Source organism: Carettochelys insculpta, chromosome 1, assembly GCF_033958435.1.
Source record: "Carettochelys insculpta isolate YL-2023 chromosome 1, ASM3395843v1, whole genome shotgun sequence".
Lineage (NCBI taxonomy): Eukaryota > Metazoa > Chordata > Testudines > Carettochelyidae > Carettochelys > Carettochelys insculpta.
Window position 1 is genome coordinate 72,276,339 of NC_134137.1, and position 27,006 is coordinate 72,303,344.

Below are 27,006 nucleotides of genomic sequence, written 5' to 3' on the forward strand. Positions count from 1 at the left end.
CCTACTCCAGCTGTTCACGGCCGCATTAGCTTCTAAAGGTATCACAGAGCACTCGGACAAAGGTTCCTTCGTGCCTATTTATATTTTTTTCAGCTTGCGAAGCCTGGTTAGTGCGGCTCGGGTGGGGCGCTATTTTTAATGCAATGTTTAAAGGTCTTAAGGGGAGGGCGGAGATATTTGAGCATCGCCTCCTGAGACACTTACTGATCAGTAGGTGCTGGGAAAATACAGTATTAGGGTTATCGGTCATGCCGTACTGTCTGAGCGCGCTTGTTTATCCAGCGGGGACTCTTTTCTATTCCAAAACAGAAGGCAGAGGAGTTGGGTGCAGAGCGCTGCCTTCCCACCTGTGCTGCACAGACCCAGCAGCAGCATCACATGCAGAAACGTGCTCCCGTCCCCACACTGAAGTATTCAGGGACTGACGTGGAGAACCTGTTGAGGAGCTGGGGTGTGTGTCATATATACACATTTTATCCCGCCAGACGCCGCTACTATAGTTTGTTTAAGGTCTGGCATACGGGAAGTATTTGTCCTAATGTTTCTGTATCGTGTGCGATCACCGAAGACTCCTTAATATTTCTACCGCCCCCCCCCCCAAATATATATATAGAGAGAGAGAGAGAGAGAGAGAAAATGCCGGAGAGACGCTGGGGTGTGTAAAAATAAGACTCCGCAGTTTACAAGCAGCAAAGCCCTTCTCACATTGTTAGCCTCCAATCTAACTGATCTAATCAATGACACCAAAGCACTGGGGATTCTAGGACCGCCTCCTCAAGCCTTTCCACTGATTGTCATTGGAGGCCAGGCTGGGAGGCAGGTTCCTTTCCTCAGCACGGATTGGCTGGCAGGGAATCAGTATCAATGTTTAAGCAGCGGCGTGAGGTGAATAGAGTCAGTCGGCAAGAGGCACTGGGCGAGAGCGATGGGGCTGGGAACCCGGCAAATGCTGCAGTAAGGGAGGGGGAGACGTACGAGACAGTGCTCCAACTGTTGAATTTTCGCAGATCCTCACTCACCCGCGCACGGCTTGCAATGTGGATCTCTTCCCTCTGACATCGACGTTTCTTTTGCATACGATCTGGCGAACGCTGGCGAGTGCCTGGTTGAAAGGCGCCACCGAGAGAAGAATTGTTTAAAAAATCCCTCTACAACAGACTGCAGAATTAACTCTGTGCAGTGGCTCCGGGCTCAAATCAAGAGGGGGAAAAAAAACCAGCACAGAACTGAGACTTGGAACTAGAATTGTGAGCGATCCCATGGGAACCTGTGCTTTCCCCCCCGTTCTTGTGCAAGATCTCTGGGTGCTTTACACATAACACTGAGGAAAGGTGGCTTAAAAAACTCAGCAAAGCAAGAGCCAGACGCGCCTCTGTGCCGGGAGTGGATAACAGCCTTGTTTTCCTGCTCCTCAGTCTCCCGGAGAAAGAGGTATAGTAAAAGTGCAGCTGGATCCGACACCCTCCTCTTTCTCCCCCCCCTCTTTTTTTTTTTTCCTCCAAAACATGAATCTGATTTTTCTGTGTATAGCGTGAGTCAGAGAAGCGTTAGGAAGAAGCTGCAACTAATGTCTGTGAAGGGAGGAACATGAGGCGATAGTGAATGTGATTTGTTCCGCTCGATCTGACTCATCCAGCAGATTGAAACACCTGCATTTCTGGATGTGTCAATCATTTGGTTTCGGCTGCTAAAAGAACCTGAAATAAAATGTGATTTCCCCCCCCCCTTCCCGAGACATACCAGTACATCAGATCAACTGGGGAAGGGAAAGCATTCCGGGCGAACGCCGCTCACCCCCCGCATACACCAAGATGCCCAGAAAGACTCTCCCGGCTTGAAAAGACTGCACAATGCATCACGCCCAGCACTGAATTGCGCTTGTTTTGTGCTCAAAAGAATTGTCGATCAAAATATTTGCCTCTTTTTACCCATCGCCAAGATCCCCGTCCCCTAAATGAAGAGGGCTAGGAGGCAGTGTCATTGGAAGGAGATGCTGAATAGAAAGAAAAGAGAGGCACTTGACAGCGCAGCCTTGTGAATGCAGAGACTGTTTGTTTCCCTTTTAGCGCGAGTGTGCGTGGTGGGTTGCTTTTATTTTGATTGTTTGTTTTTTGTTTTTTTTTGTCTCCTCTCCCTCGCTCTCTTTTCCTCAGCTGTGCGCCCAGCCATGGGCTGCCTGTTGATTTCCTCTCGACTGGCGAGAAAGGCAAACTGGGATTAAACTGCATCGAGAAAAGTGCTGCTCCGCGCACACACACACACGCGCGCGCCGTGTGCGAGAGAGGATGTGGCGGCGGCGGCAGCTACTGGCCTGTCTTAAAGAAACCCAAGTGTGCATTTGATTGAACAGAGCCGGTGATTTCCCCCCCCCCCCCCGCCTCCACCACCACCACCACCAACCCATCTATCGCTGGCGATGACGAGCAGCTGGCGGGTTTCTTAACCCCCCCCCCCCCCCCCCCCCCGCTTCGTTCCCTCCCCCCCCCCCCCCCACGGAGGAAAGGGAGGCTCGGGGAGAGAAAGGCGAGGAAACTACCAACCCGGACACTAGTTTTCACACTGCGATTCCCTCTTCTTGTTGCTCGGAAAGGAAGGAGCGAGCGCGGAGGAGCCGGCGCAGGGGGAATACCGATGGCAGCGAGCTGCAGTTCGCCGCCGCCGGCGACGCGAGATTAGAGCCTTAACTGCAGCAAAACGCTCCCTGAGAACCGACCGCCCCGCGGTGCGACCAGACATTTCGCCGCCTCTCGCCGCGCGCGGAGCGGGCTGCTACCCAGGCAAGGGACTCGGGGCTTCACCTCCCTCCCCCGCCGAGCCACCCAGCAGTGAGTAGCCCATAAGCGGGGTCTGTCTGCGGTCCCGCTGGCCGCCTCCTTTTCCCCCCTGGATTTTTTTTTCGAAATATGTGTATGTAATTTTTGGACCGATCTGGAAAACCTGCCCCCCCCGCCGCCCCCCGAGCTCACCCTTTTTTATAGCCGCTGCCACTCGGAGGCTATTGACCACCAAGCCCCCCCTCCCCCCCGCGTCCCCCGGGGCTCCGCTTAAAGGAGCCGCTCCCTTTTTATCCGCCTCCTCCTGCTGAAGTTGGCCGGCCCAAGTGACTGTGCGGCGACCGGGCGGCCGTAGACGCGCCGGACTCCGGACTGCCGCGGCTGCTTTGCTGGCCGCTCCGCTCCGCCCCGCCCCTGCCCTCCCCGCGAGCTACATGCTCCATTGGCTGCCCCGCATCCTGGGTCTCTGCAGCCGAGCGGGAGCAACAGGTTCCGCAACTTAAACGCCGGGAGACGGGCGGCGGCGGCGGGCGGCAGAGGAGGAAGAGGGGCAGGGGCCGCCCCGGTGTTGCCGCATCCGCGGCCACCCTCCCCCCCGCCGCGCTCCCGCCAGAGCCACCTCCACGCCGGGGATGTACCTCTCCATTTGCTGCTTCTTCTTCTGCTGGGCCCCCGCCCTGAGCCTGAAGAACCTGAACTACTCGGTGCCGGAGGAGCAGGGGGCGGGCACGGTGATCGGGAACATCGGGCGGGATGCCCGGCTGCAGGCGGGGCCGGCGGAGCGGGGCGGCGGCCGGGGGGCCAAGGCGACCTTCCGCGTGCTGGAGAACTCGGCGCCGCACCTGCTGGACGTGGACGGCGAGAGCGGGCTGCTGTACACCAAGCAGCGCCTGGACCGCGAGGCGCTGTGCCGCCGCAGCGCGCGCTGCCAGCTCTCGCTCGAGGTCTTCGCCAACGACCAGGAGATCTGCATGATCAAGGTGGAGATCCAGGACCTGAACGACAACGCGCCCGCCTTCCCCGCCGAGCAGGTGGACATGGACATCGCCGAGAACGCGGCGCCGGGCACGCGCTTCCCCCTCACCAGCGCCCACGACCCGGACGCGGGCGACAACGGGCTGCGCACCTACCTGCTCACCCGCGACGACTACGGCCTCTTCGCGCTCGACGTCAAGGCGCGCGGCGACGGCACCAAGTTCCCCGAGCTGGTGGTGCAGAAGCCGCTGGACCGCGAGGAGCAGAGCCACCACACGCTGGTGCTGACGGCGCTGGACGGCGGCGACCCGCCGCGCTCGGGCACGGTGCAGCTCAACGTGCGCCTCATCGACTCCAATGACAACAGCCCCGTCTTCGAGGCGGCCTCCTATGTGGTGGAGCTGCCCGAGAACGCGCCCCTGGGCACGGCTGTCATCGACCTCAATGCCACCGACGCGGATGAGGGCACCAACGGCGAGGTGCTCTACTCCTTCAGTGGCTACGCGCCCGAGCGGGTGCGCGACCTCTTCAGCATCGACCCCCAGAGCGGCCTCATCCGCGTCAAGGGCAACCTGGACTACGAGGAGAGCGGCCTGCTGGAGATCGACGTGCAGGCCCGAGACCTGGGGCCCAACCCCATCCCCGCCCACTGCAAGGTCACCGTGCGCCTGGTCGACCGCAACGACAACGCGCCCGTCATCGGCTTCGTCTCCGTCCGCCAGGGGGCCCTCAGCGAGGCCGCCCCGCCGGGCACCGTCATCGCCCTGGTGCGGGTCACAGACCGCGACTCAGGCAAGAATGGGCAGCTCCAGTGCCGGGTGCTGGGGGGCGGCGGGACAGGCATGGTGCCCTTTGCCCTGGAGGAGAACTACGACAACTTCTACACAGTGGTGACAGACCGGCCGCTGGACCGTGAGGCGCAGGACGAGTACAATGTCACCATCCTGGCCCGGGATGGAGGCAACCCCCCGCTCAACTCCACCAAGTCCTTCTCGGTGCGGATCCTGGATGAGAACGACAACCCACCCCGCTTCAGCAAGAGCCTCTACGTGCTGCAGGTGCCTGAGAATAACATCCCTGGCGAGTACCTGGGGTCTGTGCTGGCCCAGGACCCAGATCTGGGCCAGAATGGGACTGTGTCCTACTCCATTCTGCCCGGGCATGTGGGTGATGTCTCTATCTACACCTATGTCTCCGTCAACCCCACCAATGGTGCCATCTATGCTTTGCGGAGCTTCAACTATGAGCAAACCAAGCATTTTGAGTTCCGCGTGCTGGCCAAGGACTCAGGCTCACCCCACCGTGAGAGCAACGCCACCGTGCGTGTCACGGTGCTGGATGTCAATGATAATGCGCCCCTCATTGTACTGCCTGCCCTCATCAATGACACCGCGGAGCTCCAGGTGCCACGCAACGCTGGTGTGGGCTACCCTGTGGGCACTGTGCATGCCCTGGACAGTGACTTTGGGGAGAGCGGACGCCTCACATATGAGATCGTCGAGGGCAATGAGGAGCACCTCTTTGAGATGGACCCCACCAGTGGTGAGATACGTACTTTGCACCCATACTGGGAAGAACTGAGTCCTGTGGCTGAATTGGTGGTTAAGGTCAGTGACCATGGCAAACCCAGCCTCTCAGCTGTGGCCAAGCTGATTGTCAGGGCCTTGGCCGGACCCCTGCCTGAAGCCGGCGAGCCACAGGTAAATGGAGAGCAACATCGGCGACCACACTGGGACTTGTCGCTGCCCTTGATTGTAACTTTGAGTACTGTCTCCATCATCCTGCTAGCTGCCATGATCACCATTGCTGTGAAGTGCAAGCGGGAGAACAAGGAGATCCGCACCTACAACTGCCGCATCGCTGAGTACAGCCATCCCCAGCTAGGAGGCGGGGGTGGTAGCAGTGGGGGAGGAGGAGGAGGCAGCAGTGGCGGGGGCAAGGGCAAGAAGAAGAAAATCAGCAAGAATGACATTATGCTGGTGCCCAGTGAGGGTGAGGATAGCAGGGGTCCCCTCAATGTCATGAACGTAGTGAGCAGCCCATCGCTGGCCACCTCACCCATGTACTTTGACTACCAGACCCGTCTGCCCCTCAGCTCACCCAGGTCTGAGGTGATGTATCTGAAACCTGCCTCCAACAACCTGACTGTGCCCCAGGGACATGTGGGCTGCCACACCAGCTTCACAGGGCAAGGGACTAACTCCAGTGAGGCTCCCCCGAGCCGGATGTCCATAATTCAGGTAGGAGACCTTTAGAATAACCTGGACCTCTCTTTAGACCCTGGTTTAAACTTTACATTTTGTCTGCAGTGAAACCTGCTGTAAGGCACCAACAAAAATCAGTCTCTTCAGGGAGGTGGACTTATGAAAATAAAAGTGGTGCAGACCGTGCTTGAGAGGTCTGATTCTGTCATTATGCTGGTGTTTCCAGTGTAAGTCAAAAGTTACTCCACTGCCATAAATGGAATTACATCAGGGTAAAACTGGTGTATGTGAGAACACAGTGGAGCCTAACATGTTTGGGATACTTTGGAGTAGTCACCTAAAATGGGAATTTCCTAATAAAGGAGTGAGAGAGAGAGACCAGGTAGGTGAGGTAATAAATTGGATCAGCTTCTGTGGGCGAAGAAGATAATCTTTCAAGTTACACAGAATTCTTCAAGTCTGGGAAAGGCAAACTCACCCACCTTGTCTCTCTTGTAACCTGGGCCCAACATGGCTACAACAACACGACAAACAACCAGTAAAGGTGATCTCTTTCACAGGTTTCACTGTACTTTTGTTTGGGGTGGATGGGGGTGAGAATATTTGATGAAGTTAATGTCTGCTGCTGTAACCAACAGGACATGTCAGAAACTGTACACACCAAGGACACACTTCTTTTCCCCCTGTGGAAACCTGTTACCTGTATGTAAAATGAGCTATTTCCAAGTTGTATGCTTTCTAATTTTTAAATTTCTTTTTTTAGAACATATATGCACATATTTTTAATCCTTTGGCACAGAAAAGTGTAATTTGGGGACCCATTACTATTTTTTTTCTTCCCTTAAAACAAGAGAACTTTCAGCCTTGGAAATTTGTCTTAGTTAACTAAATTAAAATGTATGTGATAGTTTTGCTCTCCCCTTCCAATGTTAATGAAACCCTTATCCTATTGCAAAACAACAAGTATCCTGAATGAGTACTGATTACTGCTTTACAGTGAAAGACTTCCTTTTTTCTTATCAAAGCCCATTTTAGAAATAGATAGTAGTGGGACACATTTTGCCTTCAGTAACACCCATCGCCCCTCTGATTTTCATGTATGGCAGTGATGACAGAATTTGGGCATTGTAAGAACAACTTAATATACATGAGTGTAGTTTTAAGTTCAGACACAGAAGGTGTGTTCTGAAGCAGCACTTTGTACCTGAAACTGAGGGCAGAATCTGACCTTAATTGACCTAATTTAAAGTATTTGATTAGTGGGGCTTAATGTTCAAATGTTACAGGTCTGCTCCAAAGCAGTTTATAAAATTTTCATTGAATGCAGGCACTGGACAATGATTGCTAAACATATCTGAAGTGTCATATCTGTTTTGTCCTGTGGCTCTCCTAAAATGCTGTTCTGAGTCATGGGAGAATGAGCTGAGTGTATCAAAAGTGACACAGACTCATTTTATGTTGCCAGCTAATGAGAAAAAAGTTGCGCTCTAGACACTTGATATATAAAAAGGAAATTCATAATACATTTGAGGCTTCAGATGATGGAGTTTTGTGAACACCAAATTTACTAATTTCCAGTGGCATCTAATAATCTCAAGAGAGGTGACCAATAATTGATCCATTTTGACTGTATATTTTAATAACTACAGGAAAAAAATGGCCTGTCTGGAAGACCACTGTGAACTATTCCTCAACCCACTATTGAGTTGTGTCACAGAAAGAATTTTATTTTTCACTTATCATGAATTTGTGTTATCACTTAGTGGTTTAGTAATACTAAAAAAAATATGAACTTGATTTTAATGAAGAGTGACACTTCAGGAAGAATTTTATGTTAGGGCACTAATGAAAACAATTTAGTTTATTATTAATACTTTAAAAGACAGATAACGTTCAATGATTCGTGTTTAAATCTTGTCATATTTCACTGTAAAATGTAGTGGTCAGAATACAAAAATAATTTTTTTCCAAGTGAAAAGTGTAATAGTTACTAAAACATAAAAAATTATAATTTCTTGCAACCCTGTAATGTCTCTATAAAGCAATTAATACCTGTATTGATGCTACTGAATAGTAAAGATTCAACTGTAGTGTAAAATCCCCGTCAAATATTATTCCTTTTCACAGTGTTCACTGTATAATATCAGTCATTTTTTTTTTTGAGATTTTATATAAAACTGAAAAGAGGAATTTCCTCCCTTAAAAAAGTGTGCTGTGGTTTCTGTGAAGGTTTTGCTGTGATGACTGTGGAAAATCTTAACTCTAATTCCTGATAGCATGAACCAGTATACCTAATATTTAACATTGTGTTTTCCTGAATATCTGCACACGATGTTTTGGAGCACATTGGCGTAACTAGTGGCTTAAGAAACGCTTGCATTTCATTTATGGAAACCTGGATTAAATTAAATGTAGGTCACAAGTGAACCTGAATTAAATAGTCACCACCTAATCATAAAACAAATACGCAGTTTGATATACTTGTGCTCACTTCTGAATAGGCTCAAGTTTATAGTATCAGGAGTTGGCATTAGCAGCACAGTGTGTGGGGAAAAAAACTGCATATCTTCATCACAGTTTGCTACAGATTTTTACATTCCACAGAAACAGAATTTTATATTCTCTTTCCTTATTTGTCTATGTATATTATACATAAACTGCACTTAAAATCAGAAGGTACGTGCCACTTTGTGCCTGATTCTGCATTTCGTTGAAGCTCTCATTAGAATCAGTGGAAATTTTTCATGAGCAAAGTGCAGGATGAGGCTTCCATGTGAATCCAATAGATCCTAATCCACTTCTAGAAAATCTGCTTCTAGGTAAATAAATGTGAGGAAGCAAAAGAGGCAGCCAGGGGAGGGAAGAGCTAGTTTCCAAATATCTGGGTTATTGTCCACCTTCTTTCAGCAGTGACAAATGCAGTTTGCTTATTGCTTCTGCTAGGCTGTATCTAGATTGCAGAGAACTGTCAGCAAAAGATCTGCAAATTGCGCAAAGCATTTGTGGATCTTTTGTCGACAGTTCTTTCCGGAGAGTCTTTTTTAACATTTGGCCCATCCACATGGGGCCTAATGTTAGGGGAAAAAAGCCTCTGTTGAGACATCCCTTCTTCCTCATGGAACCAGGTTTACAGGGATGTCGACAGAATTCTCCCAATGCATTCTGGATGCACGCCTTGTCATCAGACGTTTTGTTGATAGAAGCCTGCAGTCTAGATGAGCCTTAAGTAAAATCTAAGCTAGTGTATAAGTGTTTTCTCTAGTGAATATTCAGTTTAGTTTTTTCATATATATGGATAGTGGAATGATGTTAATCTCATACTTACTAATTTACAGAACCAAATAGCAATCTTTCTCCTGTTTCTCAGCAACAATTTAAAGAAAGAGCTCTATAGTGAGGTTCTACTAAGATTTTGTATATTATAAAATATACTACATTACCTCACATTAACTAGTACACTACCAAAATTTTATGAATAATTAAATCAAGGTCTGTGGTTGTCTAATCAATAAGGGCCAGATTTTCCCAGTCTTACCTTCCCCCCCGCCCCCCCGGAGTTACTTCCATACTGAAATCAATAGGTCAGATTTTGATATCCTTATTCATGCATAACATCTTATCTCACTTATAGTCCCATCAAAGTTAATGGATATTTGGAGAACGGTGCAATTTAGCCAAACTATGGCTATCAGAATCTAGCCCAATAAAAACACTTTCCTTAGCAAGTACTGTTCAATAAGAATGAGGTGGCATAATCTTTTCGCAAGGTCAATATATTTTGGAATACATTAGCTTTTATGTTTTAACTTCCCATCTGCTTACTACCATTTGTGAGTAAATTTCAGTAGTTTGAAATGGGTGTATGAGTAACTCAAGTGAGTTAGTGGGGTTTTGTACCCCAATGGCTACGTCTACACTAGCTCCAAACTTCGAAATGGCCAGGCAAATGGCCATTTCGAAGTTTACTAATGAAGCGCTGAAATGCATATTCAGTGCATCATTAGCATGCGGGTGGCCACGGCACTTCGAAATTGATGCGCCTTGCCGCCGCGCGTCTCGTCCCGATGGGGCTCCGTTTTGAAAGGACCTCGCCTACTTCGAAGTCCCCTTATTCCCATGAGCTGATGGGAATAAGGGGACTTGGAAGTAGGCGGGGTCCTTCTAAAAGGAGCCCCGTTGGGACGAGCTGCGTGGCGGTGAGGCACGTCATTTTCGAAGTGCCGCGGCCACCCGCATGCTAATGCAGCGCTTCATTAGTAAACTTTGAAATGGCCATTTTGCGTGGCCATTTCGAAGTTTGGGGCTAGTGTAGACACGGCCAATAAGGCAAATATTCAAAACTCCTGTATGTATAAAATGTTGGATGGAAATTCCGGGGCACTGAGAACTCAGCCCCCATTGATTTCTATGAGAATTGCAGGTGTTCAGCAACTCTGAAAAATCAGTCCATTTATATTCTATAGATTAATCAGTTGACAGGATGACATATAAAGACTGTTACTTTACCAGGCATACATAGTTAGAACATCTACTGTACACAAACATGTCTTGAATATATTTAGACATACATCTGTTGGTATGTATTTATAAACACAAACAAAATTTATAAACCAAAATTTTAAATGCCTCACAGAGGACAAATGGTATCAGTTTCATGGATAGATTAGATCAAGCTTCCATCTAAGCCCTTCATCTTGTAACTAACGTGACTTTGCTCTGTATTCTACAAGTACATAAATTCATATTCTGTCCCATCAAAAACTTCTGAAGCTAAGTGTGTAAGCAATTCATGCTAACAGGACACAGGCAAATAGTATACTGGCAAACAAATCACAATTTCTTTTTCTTCAAGTTTCCAGTAGATGAAAGAATGGACGGATAAAGGGAAACCAGCAGAAACAGGGTTCTTTAAAGTGACATGACAGTAGTGTAGAAAACTATCTGCATATGCAAGGAGTTTTGATGATCATAGAGAGTATTATTCTACTTGTGATGCAGTGTGAGGAGACTTGTAAATATATCAAGTGAGACATAATGGAGAAACTGTGGTCACAGAGTTTATTGAACAGAAAAAAAGAGGAAGAAGAAGAAAAGAAAAAGACTATTTTACAAGAAACTATCAAGCTGGGAATTGTTACATTTGCTGTTGTAGGCAGTCCTGTAACATTTTAAGATAAAGTGCAGATCATTCTTAATACTTCCAGGCACCTGATGTTTACCATGTGTCAACAGATTACTGTCAAGTCCCAATGCAACCTCATCACCTGGTGTCTAGTCGTATCTGAGAAGATAGACTTCAAGGGGGGGGGGAACCCATAAGCTGTATTCATGCTCTTCAAATATGCTTCTATTCCATTGCTTGCTTTAAGAAACTTCTGTGTGCAGTGTTGCAGAAGGAAACATGCTGACAGTGCAATATCAGGAGAACTGAAACAATTAAAAAACAAATTGCATTCATTCACAGCATTCAGAAATCCAGTCTCAAAAGACTTACATATGTTTGAGTTTTATGTCCTTTGAAATGGAGGAATATAGTTCTGGTGCAGAAGCTATGTTTTTCTAATAGAGTTGGAGTTCAGGACATGTATGGGAGAATGTGGGAGAAGTCAGTGAAAGTTCTGCACAGTAGCAGTCTTGCAGGTCTAGACATTATATTTCCCAGACAGGCCAGACAATGGGGTGGAATGGAGGTAAAGAGGGCAACTGCATAAGGGCTGGACATTACAAAGGGTCCTCAATGGGTGGTGCATGGGGCGCAACTGCATAGGGGTCCAGTATTTCAAAGGGGCCTGGAGCTGCCACAGTAGCAGTGGAAACATCCAGGAGCTCTGGGCCCCTTTAAAACAGCGGGGAAGCATCACACCTCTCCTCTGCATGGCTTTTTGAGGGTTGTGGGGGCAGCACTGTGCTCTGGGCAGGGACAAGGGCTAACTGTTCTTGGCTTCACTCCTTCCTCCGCGAGGCTCTTCCTCTTCTGGGCGGTGCACAGAGCCAGGACCCCCCTCTCACCTGTCCCCACACCCACAGTAACTGTCAGACTCACTGTTCCCAGACATTTGGATTTACCAAAAGTATTTTCTAAGATCAAATAAAAACCTACCAGACTAACATCTGATCTCTTGCCAGAGCTATCTGACTGGGGAGTACGGTAATTTTTATAACGTGCATGGTCAGATTAGATCTATGCAAAATAGCCCTATTAGGTGTTTGAGATTTGAAAATATATATTGCACTGGGTATAATTACACTATGCACATTTTTATAGCTTTTAGGCCTATTTTTCATTGTGCATTAAAGTCAATTTAAGTATTGCCTGTGTAAGAAGTGTAGGATTGCACATTTTCTTTCTATTTGCACTGCAGTAAATATTTCCTTTCTGCCCAACAGCCACTCTGAACATTATGTTACTGTTATATAAAGTACATGCATTTTATGGCATGATCTTGCAATCTTATTTGACAGTGATATCCGCTGGGATTACTAATGTGGCTAGTGACTGCAGATCAGATTCCCCCTCTTTTGTATCGTGTTTGTTGTAGACCCTGTGGGCTTGATTCTGACCTTCCTTCCTAGTACATTATGGGTATTTTTACTCCACTGATTTCACTGTAGTTATGCCTGATCTATGTAGATATAAGTGACATCAATCTAAGGCCTTATATCCTAACATGGTCTGTGGAGTTAAACGCTGCAAAGTTAAACAATACAAAATAGCTGAGGGAGAGTAAGTAAGTAGGACTCATGAGGAAGACATGAAAATATGGGGATTTGGGGAAAATAACAATGCCTTCAGAATAAAAATCCTAGTTAAGCAGTTGGTAAAGAAGATCACAGACTCCTTATGACTTATATTCTGTTTAGAGAGACATACAGAGGCCCTGTCTACACGTGCCCCAAACTTCGAAATGGCCACGCAAATGGCCATTTCGAAGTTTACTAAAGAAGCACTGAAATGCATATTCAGCGCTTCATTAGCATGCGGGCGGCAGCGGCGCTTTGAAATTGACGCTCCTTGCCGCCGCGCGGCGCATCCAGATGGGGCTCCTTTTTGAAGCTCATGGGTCTAAGGGGACTTCAAAGTAGGCGGGGCCCTTTCGAAAAGAAGCCCCGTCTGGACGCGCCGCGCAGCGGCAAGGAGCATCAATTTCGAAGCGCCGCTGCCGCCCACATGCTAATGAAGCACTGAATATGCATTTCAGCGCTTCATTAGTAAACTTCGAAATGGCCATTTGTGTGGCCATTTTGAAGTTTGGGGCACGTGTAGACATAGCCAGAATGTGGGAAAAGTGCAATAAAAATAAATGACTAAGGGCTGGATCCTGCAGTCCTCACTTAGGTAAAACTCCCATTGACTGCTACATTCTGCACAGTTGTTGAAGCGTTACTCATTTTGGTGATCACTTACTTGAGTAGTCTGATTGATTTCAACTGGAGGAATATTCAGGTGAATAAGTGATTACCAACATAAATAAGATTTATACAACTGAGCCCTTGATTAGTTAACTTGATTTAGCAATAACTTTGGCCAACATTCTGCCACCATTACACTAAGTACTATCTCATCCTGCCAGTTATCTTGCTGAATTCAGTCAAACACTAAGGCCCTGATTTAGTTCACATTCTAGTCAATAGCGTAACTTCATTTGACTGCAGTGATGCAAGATCAATCCTATGGTTTCTATAGAATGTAGTAAGGATGGTAGAATCGGATCATTTATATTCAGAATTCAACCATAAAAAATCATATGTCATAGTAGATGTGGACAGTTTCCCATAAATATATATATATTTTCTTGGGAAAAGCCTGTGCATGATGGTGCAGAAACTTTTCTTAATGAAGAATTTGGGAGATTTCAGTCTAACTTTCTTTGTATATAATTTAAGTGTCCACATTTATGTTTAAAGTTAAAATTTATTTAATAAAATAGTAATATTTTATAATTGTAATAATATAAAGGAAAGAGAAATTTAAAACTCTCTGAATTATTTATACATATTTTTGTATTTACATTATTAAAACAAGTATTTGCATTTGTTTAAAACCATGTATAAAATATACTGTTATTTTTAAAATTTAGCTAATATAGTATTCTGAAAAATTGTCACTATGCAAGCTTAAAGTATTTGCAGATCTCACCTACAAATAATCAAGTATGGACCCAATTTTGCAGTTGCTACTCAGGCAAAAATAATGAAAGTGAACAGAGTTTTACCTGATTAAGAATTGGAGAAGAGGACTGTCAATCAGTTCTTGAGCATTTTTTCATGTGAAGAAGCACTAGTTTCTCTTTACAGCTGTTCTTTCTCCCCCTCTCATGAGTTTATATTTAGACATTTTGCATTTTTCTACCTTTATATTTTAAAAAAGGCCATGTCCAATAATTCCAATAATTCTATTGCAGAAGTAAAAATGTTGCACCAAACCTCTTTCAGGCAGTATTACACAAATGTATGTCAGCCTGTTTCACTTGTCAGAAACCTTTAAAATACCTCCAGCAGTGTTGTTTTGAGGTAACAAACTCTTCAGGTTTGTGAAGTGTATTCCTATGTTGGGTGAAAGGGGAAAAAATGGCTCTACCACTATATCGTGCCAGTTAAGAATTTCTGTGAGAGGGACAAACAGAAACACAGGCCCTTTTTATCTTTGCTAATACAGAAATTATATTTTGGTGTCAGGCAGTCCAAAGAGAATATTTTGGGAATAATTTCTTCCCCAGAAGTAACTTGAGGACTTTATATTTTCAATCAGAGCTTATATTGTACAAACAGAGGCGGTACCAAAAAGAAGGGTATGAGTGAAATTTGCCTTTCATAGAAATGCAGACTCACATAGATGTGCTCCAGGAGGCAACATAGTTTTTTTTTTTTTTTTTTGGTGTTGGGGGAGGGAAGTATGATTTCCGAGAGTAAAGAAAAAGTGATTATGTAAAAGTTATTTAATTCTTCTCATAGCAAAAGAACTAGGGTCACCAAATGAATTAATGGGTAGCAGGTTTAAAAGAAACAAAAGGAAATTTTTCTTCACACAGAGCATCGTAGGCCTGTGGAACTCCTTGGTAGAGGAGGTTGTAAAGACCAAGACTTTATCAGGGTTCCAAAAAAAAAAAAAACCAAACCTAGATAAATTCATGGAAGTTAGGTCCATCAATAGATAGTAGCCAGGATGGGTAGGAATGGTGTCCCTAGCTTCTTGTTGGAAACAAAGTCTGGACACTGCGTGAATCAAGCAGGAGAGGTTATTATGCAGCGCTGTCAAAGTGCTACTTTGCTTGTTATGCTCAGTTTGGCACCACCAAGCAACTGATTACAATTGATTATATAGAATAACAATGGATGGGGAGAAGTGACAGACCTGGAGTTCCCGACCACCTGGATAGGCTAGCAGCAAGACGAAATGAGCACAATAAGCCGATAATCTAAAAGGTTATATAATGACTCCGCCCATAGCTCACATAACATTTTATCTAGTACACATGTAATATTCCTTAATGGTTTAACTAAACAATGCATGCATGAAATTTCAATCATGTGTCCAGGAGAGTGATGATTATTCTTTCCAGATAGGGTATGATGCAGTGGTACATGTCCGAGGGATTTAAAGCAGAATGGTAAAGGTAAATGGCAAGCATACTGATTTTCGTTATACGTGGTTCTTATCTCTAAGAGTGAGGGCTGGCAAAAGTGGTAGGTGTTGGGTAGGCAAAGCATCTCATCAGTGACAACCTAAGCCTTCCCCTGAGGCCTTGGAATATAGCTGTTGGGCAGTTATCTCTTCCTCCAGACTTTAAGGAACCATTTCTGTTTATGGCTTTGTCTAGGCCTGTAATGTAAGATAAAAGGCAAGGACATTAGATTATTACTAACACAAGCTGCTCATGTTCAGCAAGGCCTTATACCAGACTATGAAATTTGGGCCTTATGAGAAAGGGGTCTTAACATGAACCTCAACACACATTGTGAATTTTTACCCTACGTTTCTGTTTGTCAAAAATTGGGAATGGATTTCAGGAGAGGGATTGCTTTTGTGATTGCCTGTTCTGTTCACTTCCTCTGGGGCATCAGGCATTGGCTTCTGTCAGAAGAGAGGAAACTGGACTAGTTGGATCTTTGGTCTGACCCAGAATGGCTATTCTTATGTTTTTATGTTTTTATTTGGTAATTTAGTTGGAAAGAGGGATTAACTAGTAAGTTTTGCTTCCTGGTAGTTCTGAAGTGATGGGATTCAGTAATCCACACATTCTGACAGTATTAAGTTGTTTGTATAAAAATTATCATTATTAAGTACTATACTCAAAATGAGCCAATTCATACATATACACCTGTTAATTAGGATATCAGGCAATGTTTTATATGACCGTCCCAAATACTAATATATTTTATAGGTAAATCTCAGAGGATGCAACATATGGTTTATGCTTTACCATCTATTACTGAGTTGCTTCAACCAGTTAGTGTTGCTCCTTATGCAAAAGGACAGTACAAAGATCAGTTCATGTCTCACTTACTTTCAGTTAGAGGATGTCTCTTTTCACAGCTCAGTTAATCAGTCCTATACTGATGTATTGTCAATTTGTTGTAGTAAAGCAGAAGCCCTCTGATTACTTAAAATAAATGATCTGAAATTAAAAAAAAGGCTTTAATGACAACAGTATAGGCCTGCTATGTGACTGTGTGCTATGGTTTCCAATGTAGGGGGCACCAGAATTCTAAATGTAAAAAAAGAGAATTGTTAGAGGATATAAATGCAGAAATTCAGCTGTGTGGATGGTACAGCTCATCGATTCATTGTAAGTTCTTTCAGTGATAGACATGAGAAATTAGTTTCAGACAGTGTTTCAGACAATGTATTGGTAAATGAATGACACACTTACATTTGCTTGTTCTAGTCCTAGTGACACTATGATTACTGGTATCTGCAGTCCTTGCCCTGGAACATTTCCAGACAGTTTTATTGTATTGAAATGACTCTTACAGTTCATTGAGCATCTAGCATAACACTGCCGAATATGATTGGCGCGTTTGCATATATTTATTCAAAAAATCAGGCAGTTAAACTGCATAATTATGGGAAAACGAATCATAACAATAAAAGACCATTTAAGTTAACAAGCTTTGTGATCAAAGGATAAATACAGGTTGGATAAATGAGACTCTAGATGTAACTAATCTACATAAATAGTCTCTGGTCTGATTAGAGGAAAGGAATACATTAATATAATTTAAAGGTATTAAAAAGCATTTTGGTTCAGTAATTTTATTTCATCTACTTTTAATTTTTGTTATATTTCTGTATAATAAAAATAGCTGTGTTCCATGATAAACTACTTCTATGTGTGTTTTTTTATTTCTTGATTACCAAAAGTTACAATGCAAAGAAATTGTAAAGTACTACGAGTAAACAAAAGTAACAAATTATAAGTTTCTATTTTATTTTGAACACTTTGTGTGTCAAAAATCTTCAACATTTTTTAAAAACTTGCAATATTTTTGATTGATTTTTAATTAAAGAAAAACATTAAAGAGAACATTTAAAGGACTATTTCTTGTTTACTGTCTTTATCAGTAAAGAGCAGCCTTTGTAGTGTTTGAAAGCTGGTGCATTAAAAATCAATTTCAAGTCTTCAAAGCCATAAACTCTTGCTTGCTTTGTAGATATATCCTGTTTTTAAAACTATTCAGAACACTCTTGACAATTGAATTAAAAACAAAAGGTAAATAATGGCTTTATCAAAATTTTGAAGGATTTTAATGTATTTTTAATAATAGCTAAGGATCTTTATACATAACTGACATATCAATCACAATTTATAGTTTCTAAGTGAATAATTTGTCCCTAAATACAATAATACTTAGTCTTTTTTTAATATATTTTGTTTTCAACTTTCATTTCTGTTTGTTTTTTAATGGACATCGTGACTCAAACGCAGAGCATGTCAGTCAATATCTTTACTTAATATGTATTTCTGCCTGGATCATTACTGATTGCTAAGCAACCATGTATGGATAGAATTGTTGTGGTTACATACAATTCAATAAAAACTGAGCAAGAATAAGTAAAGTTGCATTAATAACTGTCATAACTGCCAGAAGTTTAATTGTATGAAGCCATAAATTTCATTAAATTTAGATGAGATTTGCCATAAAACTCTAAAACACAAAGATTGTTAAGAGGCCTATTATTGTTATGATTTGTTTTCGTAACTGCACCCCAAATTTAACATGTGGGTACTTATCCTACATGCACAAAGTTATGAGAGGGTTTTTTTTTTTTGTTTGTTTGTTTTCCCTTGTACTTAGTGAATCAGGTCTGTCTGCTTAATATGTTTATAGTTAACTCCAATAATTGTGAAAATGAACTTAGTTACTTATGAACTGCAGTAGTTTTACAAGTGAAAAGGCCTGATTCTGAAAATACTTACTCAGTGAAGTATTTTAACTCATGAATAGATCCAATGAAGTAAATGGGATCACTCATGTGAGTGAAGTTGGTCATGTGTGAATATATAGAAAATTGTGCCTAGAATTTGTGATTTTGTTTATCAGCATCCCTCCTTGTGGCATTTCCCAAAATTGAATCCAAGCTGCAAAAACTGTTCGTTTCACTTCCCTCAAACTGCATTCTGTAGTATGCTATTGAGGTAATACTGGTGACTCAATATTTGATAGTTTTTGCTGTTTTTCTTACATTTGTGTAATTTGATATGCAGATATGAGGACCATAAAAACAATCCTGTTTAGATGATAGTGAACAAGATTATCCAACCATAGCTGTAAAGTACCCAATGTGTTCTTTGCTGATCTCTTCATCATTTCACTGGATCAGATAACAGTAAGAATATAGTGGAATTTAGAGTGCTTGTGAAGTAGCAGATTTAACTGCTTTGAGAAGTGGCAGTAAAAGGAATCTTAGAAGCTGTTTCAGTTTCTAGGCCACACTTCAAACAAAATAAGTTTGTGTGGTGGAGAAGAGGACACAATGTGATTCAAAAAGAGATATGTACAGCTTGAATGAAAGTGAATGTTAGTTAACAAAGCATCTTTAATGTTTTTTTCCCCTTTGGGTATGCATTACATGATTTGTAAAGAATTGTTGCAGTCGTAGAGAAGATGTCAGTCTGTACTCTCTTGCAACAAAGGGGAAAACATCAGGTTTAGAGGCAAATTTTGTTATGGTTTTCTGGGGCAAAAGTGTAATAAAGGAAGGAGGGCCTTTCTTTCCATTGCATAGTTGCAGTTACTCATTGTGCTTAAAATTGTATATGTAATTATCAGCCTTCAGTATTGAGAATAATGATGAAGAGGAGGTATAAATCCTGTGGAGTGTTTAATAATCAGCACTCGATCAGTTTTATTAACAGCATTGGGTATTAAAACACACAGTCTTAAAAACACACAGTAATTTGTATCCCCATTGCTTCAAGGTAAGAAACAAATCAGTCAACTATGTAGGCAGTGGGTAGAAACATCGGAGAAACAAAATGTTTCATGATTTTTTAAATATGGCCCTCTCTTTGTGTAAGTCCATAAATGTATTCTATCTGTTTAAGCCACCTGTAATGTCTTTTCAATCCTGGCAGAATAGTCTATTGAATTGTGATAAAACTAACTGGGCGGATTTGTTTATTTATTCATTGGCCATCAGTATATATGAAGAATCCTCAACAGTGTACATCTCATGAACACAATAATGAGACTGTCATGAAATAAAGATATCTTCAGAAGTAAGTAATTTTAAACACTTGTGTGCTTCTGACTTCCAGAGCCTTGGATAGAACTTTTAATTTCAGCTGTATCTTCCTCTCATTTCCTGCACTTTGGTTTTTGGCAGAGCAGCCCTAATAATTAGTGGCTAGCTTTCCAGATCTTGACCTGTTCTGTAAGGCTACTGTTTATCTTTGAATGAAGTTAAAACAAGAGAAAAATGCTACTGTTAAACAAATGCAAGCTTCAGGAATTTTGGCTAGTATTGCAAAAATCTGTTGTGAATTGCTTGCAGTTGTGTTAGTCTTTCTGACACCAAAAAGTGAAGAAATGGGTACTCATGCTGAGTAACAGAGGGAGGAGAAAATACATTTAAAGGAGTCTTTTTGTTTTGATTTAAATTTTAAGCAATAGGGTTTTTTTACAGTATTTTATAATTGAGACAATTACATAGTAATTTGGGTTAGAATACATGCCCAGTTCCCCATCTCAAAACCCAATTTGTTACCACCTGTGGCTATTTCTAGTTAAAAAGGAAACATAATTATTATGAGTCTCAGCAGTATAAGAGTAAATTTTTGCAATTATAATACCTCCCTTGGGCAGATACGTGAAAATGGCCGATTAATTCCTGCCAGGGTCTGTCTGTTCCTTTTGAATTTGTAGGGTTGCTAGTCGTTTTGGTTACATCTGCTTGTTATCCTGGTATTTGTTGCAATGTGTGGTTAAGCTTATGTCAGCACTTCCATTATAAATCTCTAGAAATAGGGCTATGTCTCATTGCCCTAACAATTCTCTCCAAATTGAAACTCCATATGTAAGGTGTCAGGCAAGAAGTGAGAGCCCAGTTCTGCTTGCATGGGAAACAGGAATTTTGCTAATAGAGTTTACTTCAATAGAAGCAGCATGTTGTTATTTTGTTTCTGACCATATTTGAACAAAAATAAACAGTGTTAGCTTTAGTACAATAGCTGAGTCATCCTTGGCGTCATATTGTAACACTGATGGAATAGAGTGTGAACTGAAGGGCCACGTATTGCCTTTAGGATTTCAGAGCATTTTCAAATAGGATCTCTTATTTTGTTCACAATGGCATGCAAACTACCATATTTCTTTAGAGTGGGCCAACAGGGTCAAATCTGGAAACAGCCATCTGAGTTACTCACATGAGTAGTCTTAATCAAGTCTTAATGAACTTTACTTGCCTGAGTAATTTCCTTGTTTGTATAAGTGTTTTCAAGATTAGGTGATGACTCGTGGCCTCTAAACTGCTTTGTGCAAATAAACTCTTGCCTCCAAAGTGAGCCCTTATTGAAGTTAGTATGTCTGCACATGGGCTCCTGTACACCTGCAGAGTCCACCATTATCTTGTGTCATGGATTAGTGCCTTGTTCAGGGAGAGCAGTTTCAGAAATCTTAATATGTCTATTTTCAGAACGTGTACATGTTGTAATTTTATTTTTATTGTTGCTTGGATTTTTGATTTTTTGGAAGTCAGAAAAAATTATTTCATTCTTCTTAACTGTGGCTTTGTGGACGTTTTCTAACTTGGGCATTTCTACAAACACAGCAGGTTGGAATGGCTTTCTTAGCGTCTTTATCTGGGAAAAATTAGGTTTATGCATTATATTATAGTATCAGATGATTTATTTATTCTTGATTAAAGCATCCATATGCTGGCCTTGCCATTTAAATAAGATGATAAAATCAAACCAACGATCCAGTCAACACACCCTCCTACACACCCAACCAGCTGCTCATAATCAAATACTAACAGTCACATGTGTTGGCCTGTATATAAGTCTCCCAAACCCCAGTGAAACAAAGGGACCGTGAAAGTTGACAAAAATCCATGCTATCTTGGAACAGGGTATGAGGCATTCCAGAGTCCCAAGCACCTTACAGAGAATACCATCTACCAGCAGGCTCTAGCTTCAAAGGCTCTACAACTGTGTATGACAGGAAGAAAGCTGATGAGCTATCCCAATCTATTTAGGGCATAGCAGGTGAAATCCCTCACCTTAAAAGCTATGGAAGCTCACAGAACATTCTGGAGATTCCAGAATGCAGGTATCATGTCTTAACGTGTATACATACCATTTATTAAGTTGCCACCTTTTGTACTACTTCCAGTTTCATATATATCTCTGTGTAGAATTCCCTGGAATAGTTAACCTTGAAGTGATAAAGGCATGTGCCATGGTGGGAAGATCTGCATCCAGTAATTAAGGTCATAACTTTTTGTGAAGGCACAAATGGTGAAATGCCTTTTTTATCAACATGACTATAACAATGATACATTAGACTCACACCTTGTATTTTACAAAATACCTATGTGAAGATACATGACTATAATAGTTCTAATATTTAAAGACATAATCTCTTGTTGAATATATGTTGATGTGTTTGAGTATTTGCTTTGTTTTCTTTGTGGGGTTAGTCTTCAGTTCTCCAGATGTGACTTGTGCTAGTTCATGGCAATTATATTTACGTGAGAATAAACTTTCATATCCCTGTATCAAATAGTTACCTGAACCTAAAAAGTAGTAACCCAGACAAAAGTAAATAATGTAGATTTTAAGGCTTTCAGTGAAGGATTAAATAAAACGAAAGGCTCAATTTCTGACTGGTTATGAAAAAAATCTTCAAGAGGGGAAGGCATAAGCTATAAAATACCAGCTGCATCTGAAGGACATCAACTTAAAGAAAATAGGTAACACAAAGAACTGTGGGAAATTGCACTGACAGGCAAGTCCAATGCCCTGCTCATTTGTATCCTTTGTCCCCAGCATGGCTCTAAAAATGAATTTGGGAGTTAGGGAGTTTCAAAGTTGGGTGCGTATTTTGAAACACCTGTGGCTAGACTGCCTGTCAATACTTTGAAGTTAGCAGCTTCAAAATTTGTGTGGCTGCCATTATGCTAAAGAGGCATTGCATATGCATAGAAGTGCCTCACTGATATTCCATGGTCTGTGTCATTTCCATGCCCCCTTCAAAGAAGAGGCTAGTGTAGACACGGCCAAAATATACTATATCATACACTTCCCTTGGAGATGAAAGCATGGAGTATACTGATGCCTGTGCAGATTTACTTTTGGAGATCTGATGTGTTTAGAGCAGAACATGTCATATACAGGGTCTGCTGTCTTGGTGCTCCACCATTCTCTATCATCACCATCAAAAACCCACTGAATCGCACATCTGTGTAGATGGGCATCTGCAAGTGTGTATGGGCAGGTGGAACATAATGTACAGGTGTTCCTACACCTGTCATTTCACTTGTTGGGAGCCCATAGTAATCCTTTTGCCTCCATTTTTGCAGCTTGCTGCAGTATTCAGTGTACAGTATATGTGTATAAGAATATAAACCCCTATAAGGACTCAGTTTATGTCTATACTTACCATGCCTTTGAAGCACCAGGGTTGATCCTCCGGAGGTGGATCAGACATGGCAAAATCAATCTCTCTGGGCTCGGCTGTCGACCCTGGTACTCCAAGTGTGGAGTAAGAGACGTTGGTGCCAGCCCAAAGAGCTGTACACCAGGGTACAAAGTCAATCCTTATATGTCAATTCCAGCTTTGCTAATGGTGTAGCTAGAATTGTATATCTGGGATTGACTTCGTTCACTGGTGTAGACCAGAGTACAATTTTGCTTCAGCTGAACGAAAGACCTGTCCCAAAGCACACTGAAGTCAGTGAGGAGGGAAAAAAAAAAACCTTCAGTTTATTTCAGTGGGCATGGTGCCTTTGTCTTTAGAAGAAAGAAAAGCTCCAGAATGTATAAAAAGTATAGTAAGGTGTTGATATGAGCTGAATAAAGCTAAGATGTTCAAAGGAGAATGTCTCTGTTTTCTCCCATGCCCATCAGTACAGTGTGAGTTCAGGATACTATATCAATACAAGGACATATTTTGATCTATCATTTTACCATATACCGTTACTTTTATAGATTTTTCCCCCTTGGAATACATATTTCAGTGCTCTTAGGTAAAGGAAAACAATACTACAAAGAATAGGACAAATTTGGAAGTATTTACTGGTTTGAGTGGAAATTTTAGTAAGAACTTTGGGATTTGTTTCAAAATTAAAAATAAAATGCTCAGCATTCACAAGCATTGTAAATCCAGTGTGCATAATAGAAAAAACTGTAGGTTGGGTCTACACTTGCCCCCAACTTTGAAGGGGACGTGGTTATCAGGGTGATGGGAGATTACTAATGAAGTGCTGCGGTGAATGTGCAGCACTTCATTAGGCTAATTATCCCCCACGGCAGCTTCTAAGTGTCAAACTTCGAAGTGCTGGCATGTGTGTAGCCATGCGCATTTCAAAGTGCCTTTAGTCCTCAACATTTTGGGGAGTAAAGGCACTTTGAAGTAGTGCGGACACTTGGAAGTGCTTGCAGCTACATGCGTGCCGGCACTTCAAAGTTTGACACTTTGAAGTTGCTGTGGGGGAGAATTAACCTAATGAAGTGCTGCATATTCACTGCAGCACTTCATTAGTAATCTCCCCTCACCGTGATTACCATCCCCTCTTCAGAGTTTGGGGCAAGTGTAGACAAGCCTATCAGAAGACAAAGAGATTGTTTTCAGACTTTCAAGGCAGCATTTCAAACAGAGGAAAGAGACTGTTTTTGTAAATTATACAAAAATTCTTGGACTGTCTCTAACTCTTAATTGTTTTGTCATCTTATATGTAATTTTAATTGGTTTAACTCTCCGTATTAACATTTCCTAACTAAATCAGGATGTCATTGGTGTCAAAGTTGATATCAAAGATGAATTATCTCTTTTTTGCTTGTGATTCACTATTCCAAAGTAAGCTAATATAGCGATAAGGTGGTGAAGATACCATCAAGTCATTTAATTGTAATTGAGTCAGTTAATTGTAGTAAACTTAACATCTTGTTAAGAAAGTTAAGGTAGATTCAACATGGTGAGAGCCATAGATAAAAGATGCATTAAAGCATTTCAAATTTAATCATTAGGTTTCATTGCACCCATCTGCTACCAGAAAATGTAATTGGAAACTTGATTCATTGACCTTTAACTGTCATTTTGGACTATGGTTTTTAAATCCATGTTTTCAAGTCAGAGTTAATTTGATAAGAGCAATGCCCAGTACATTTTAATGCAATTATTTTTGTGACTTTTTTAAAAAAATATCAGTTTTTAATGATCTGTTGTATATCCTGCTAATCTAGTCAAAGTAGTTATTTAATACTGAATGTGGTAAAAAGCAACTAATATTCACTTATGTTAGGCTTCTGTTAAAAAGGAGGCTTGCTGAAATTTTTTCTGTTATTTTATACATGAATTACTACCTCCTATTAATTATTTATAGGTGTCCAAATTACACTAAAATTATACTTGCAAACTCCAGTTACCCCAAGATATACAGGATGACACAGAGGCTCAATAAGCACTAAAAGTTTGGAGTACTTCATATATTTATTCCTAAAGCATGTGTAGTTTCATAGTCTTACTTGTATTTTTCCTGGCAGAGATGCTATCTCACACAGGGAGGATGGCATGCACACATCCACTAGCATTTCTCCTACCTGTGCGGCACATAGGTAGAGTGTCTTGTAAAATTATAGGGTTACTTAAAACAAACAGGAAACATGTTGTGATAAGTGAGTGTGGTTTAATGTCCTCTCAGTGACGGCATACTGTTCTGTTGTCTATAGTTCATGTGATGGAAAGAAATGATTACACAGGTGTTTCTTCAGCTGGTGAGATCAAATTCCTGAAATATTTTATACCATTTAGAGACAGATGTACACAACATAACCTTATAATCCCATTTCACAGCTTTTCCAAATACTGGGGAGCTCAATAAATAGGAAGCCGATTATATTGGCAGCATAACTCCATTAATAGGATTTGGATCTACAGTATTGACAAGCCAGTGCTGTTAATATGATCCAGTATATTATACTGAAAGGAAAACTAGACTAGGCTGCATCTGCAACATAATTGACAGAGAAGCTCTTTCAAAAGGTTCTTAATGTGGTGCTTATTGACAGGGTAGCGCTAGTAAGTACATGTCGATGGTGAGCAGCATAAGTATATCGGACACAACTATGCTAGTAGAACAGAGTGAAGTAGTTATTGTTCTGGTTTCCCATTCTGCCATTTTAACTTTGATATGTCATATCAAGTTATCTTACAAGAACTTCACAAATACCTCTTAATGCATCAGTCTCAGCTGCAATGCTCACAGGCATTTGATATGTTATGCATTATTTTAAATGTGCTCATCTTTCTTTTTTTTTAATAAATAAAGGCAATACAGAGTAATGTAATAATGTGTCATAGATTTCATTATGTTGATTTATTGATTCTGCTCTGTGATAGTGGAGGCCGAGCTATTGTATTTTCAGCCAGAGATTCTTGAACTGTGTGGTATTTGGCAAGTGTTTTTATATGCATTGCTTATGCCTTCTCAAAAAAAAGAAAGTTATTTTTAAGAAATCATATTGCAGTTAAATATTTCTTGCTACTTTTCTTTTCCCCTTGTTTGTGTTCTCATCAAATGTTCACATCTCAGGTGAATGAGGCTCAAAGACATCCCACTGGAAAAAAAATCTATAATGCAGCAAAGGGAAGCAAGAGTTGGGCCTTCAAAGCCTTCCCTTCCTCTATAGAAGTGGAGTCATGGACTGAGGGAAGCTGTCACCCTTTCCTCATTTCTCCTCTTTTTCAGGGTAGAAAGATTTAGCTGCTCAGTGCCTCTTCCATTGCTTCAGGAAGCAATGGTTGATCTAAAAGACCTTTCTCTCTGAGGAGGGGAAGAATTGGACATAAAGATATCGCATTCTCTCTTGTTTCCTTTATTTTAGATGTGAATCTGGCCAGTATTGGCTCCATCCCTTTCTCCATCTATCTTTCAGTTTCTGTTTTTACAAGTGCTAGGGGACAATCTGTCCAGAAGTGCCAGCTTCTGTCCAGATTCTGCTAATTTTAGGGTCCAATCCAACTCCCATTGACTGTTCTTCAAGATGCTTTTTACTTTGTACACTCTTCAACACAAGTATTCTTCCATCTTTTGTGTCTGGAAGTACTCTGAAACTGGAAAATAAATAATAATACATGGATTGGAGACTGATTTGGCTAGGATGACCTGTGATACTCCAGTTTATTATTTCATATGGAGTAAGTAGTGAATACCGCTCATTCTTTTACTCTCTGCTTTCTCGTATAGGTGTGCCTGTGGGTCTCACTTTCTAATCCATGACCTCCCCACAAAAATCCCACTTTCTTTGGGCAAAAGAGAAACAAAAGAAATACATGATACGGCAGTCAGTATCCTTCCAGTGAAGGCTGATGGTACACAATTTCACATGTGC

The 27,006-nt window shown here is 42.0% G+C and overlaps 1 protein-coding gene across 4 annotated transcripts in view; it reads left to right on the plus strand.

Moving 5' to 3' along the window:
• The first annotated feature begins 2,554 nt into the window (after nt 1-2,554).
• The window catches only part of PCDH17 (protocadherin 17), a 129,035-nt gene continuing 104,583 nt past the window's right edge, over nt 2,555-27,006 (plus strand). For all 4 annotated transcript variants that reach the window (XM_074988674.1, XM_074988688.1, XM_074988680.1 and 1 more), the window contains exon 1: nt 2,555-5,989. In XM_074988674.1, the coding sequence (XP_074844775.1) occupies nt 3,407-5,989 (2,583 nt within the window). In that variant the 5' untranslated portion in view covers nt 2,555-3,406. The remainder of the gene's footprint in view (nt 5,990-27,006) is intronic.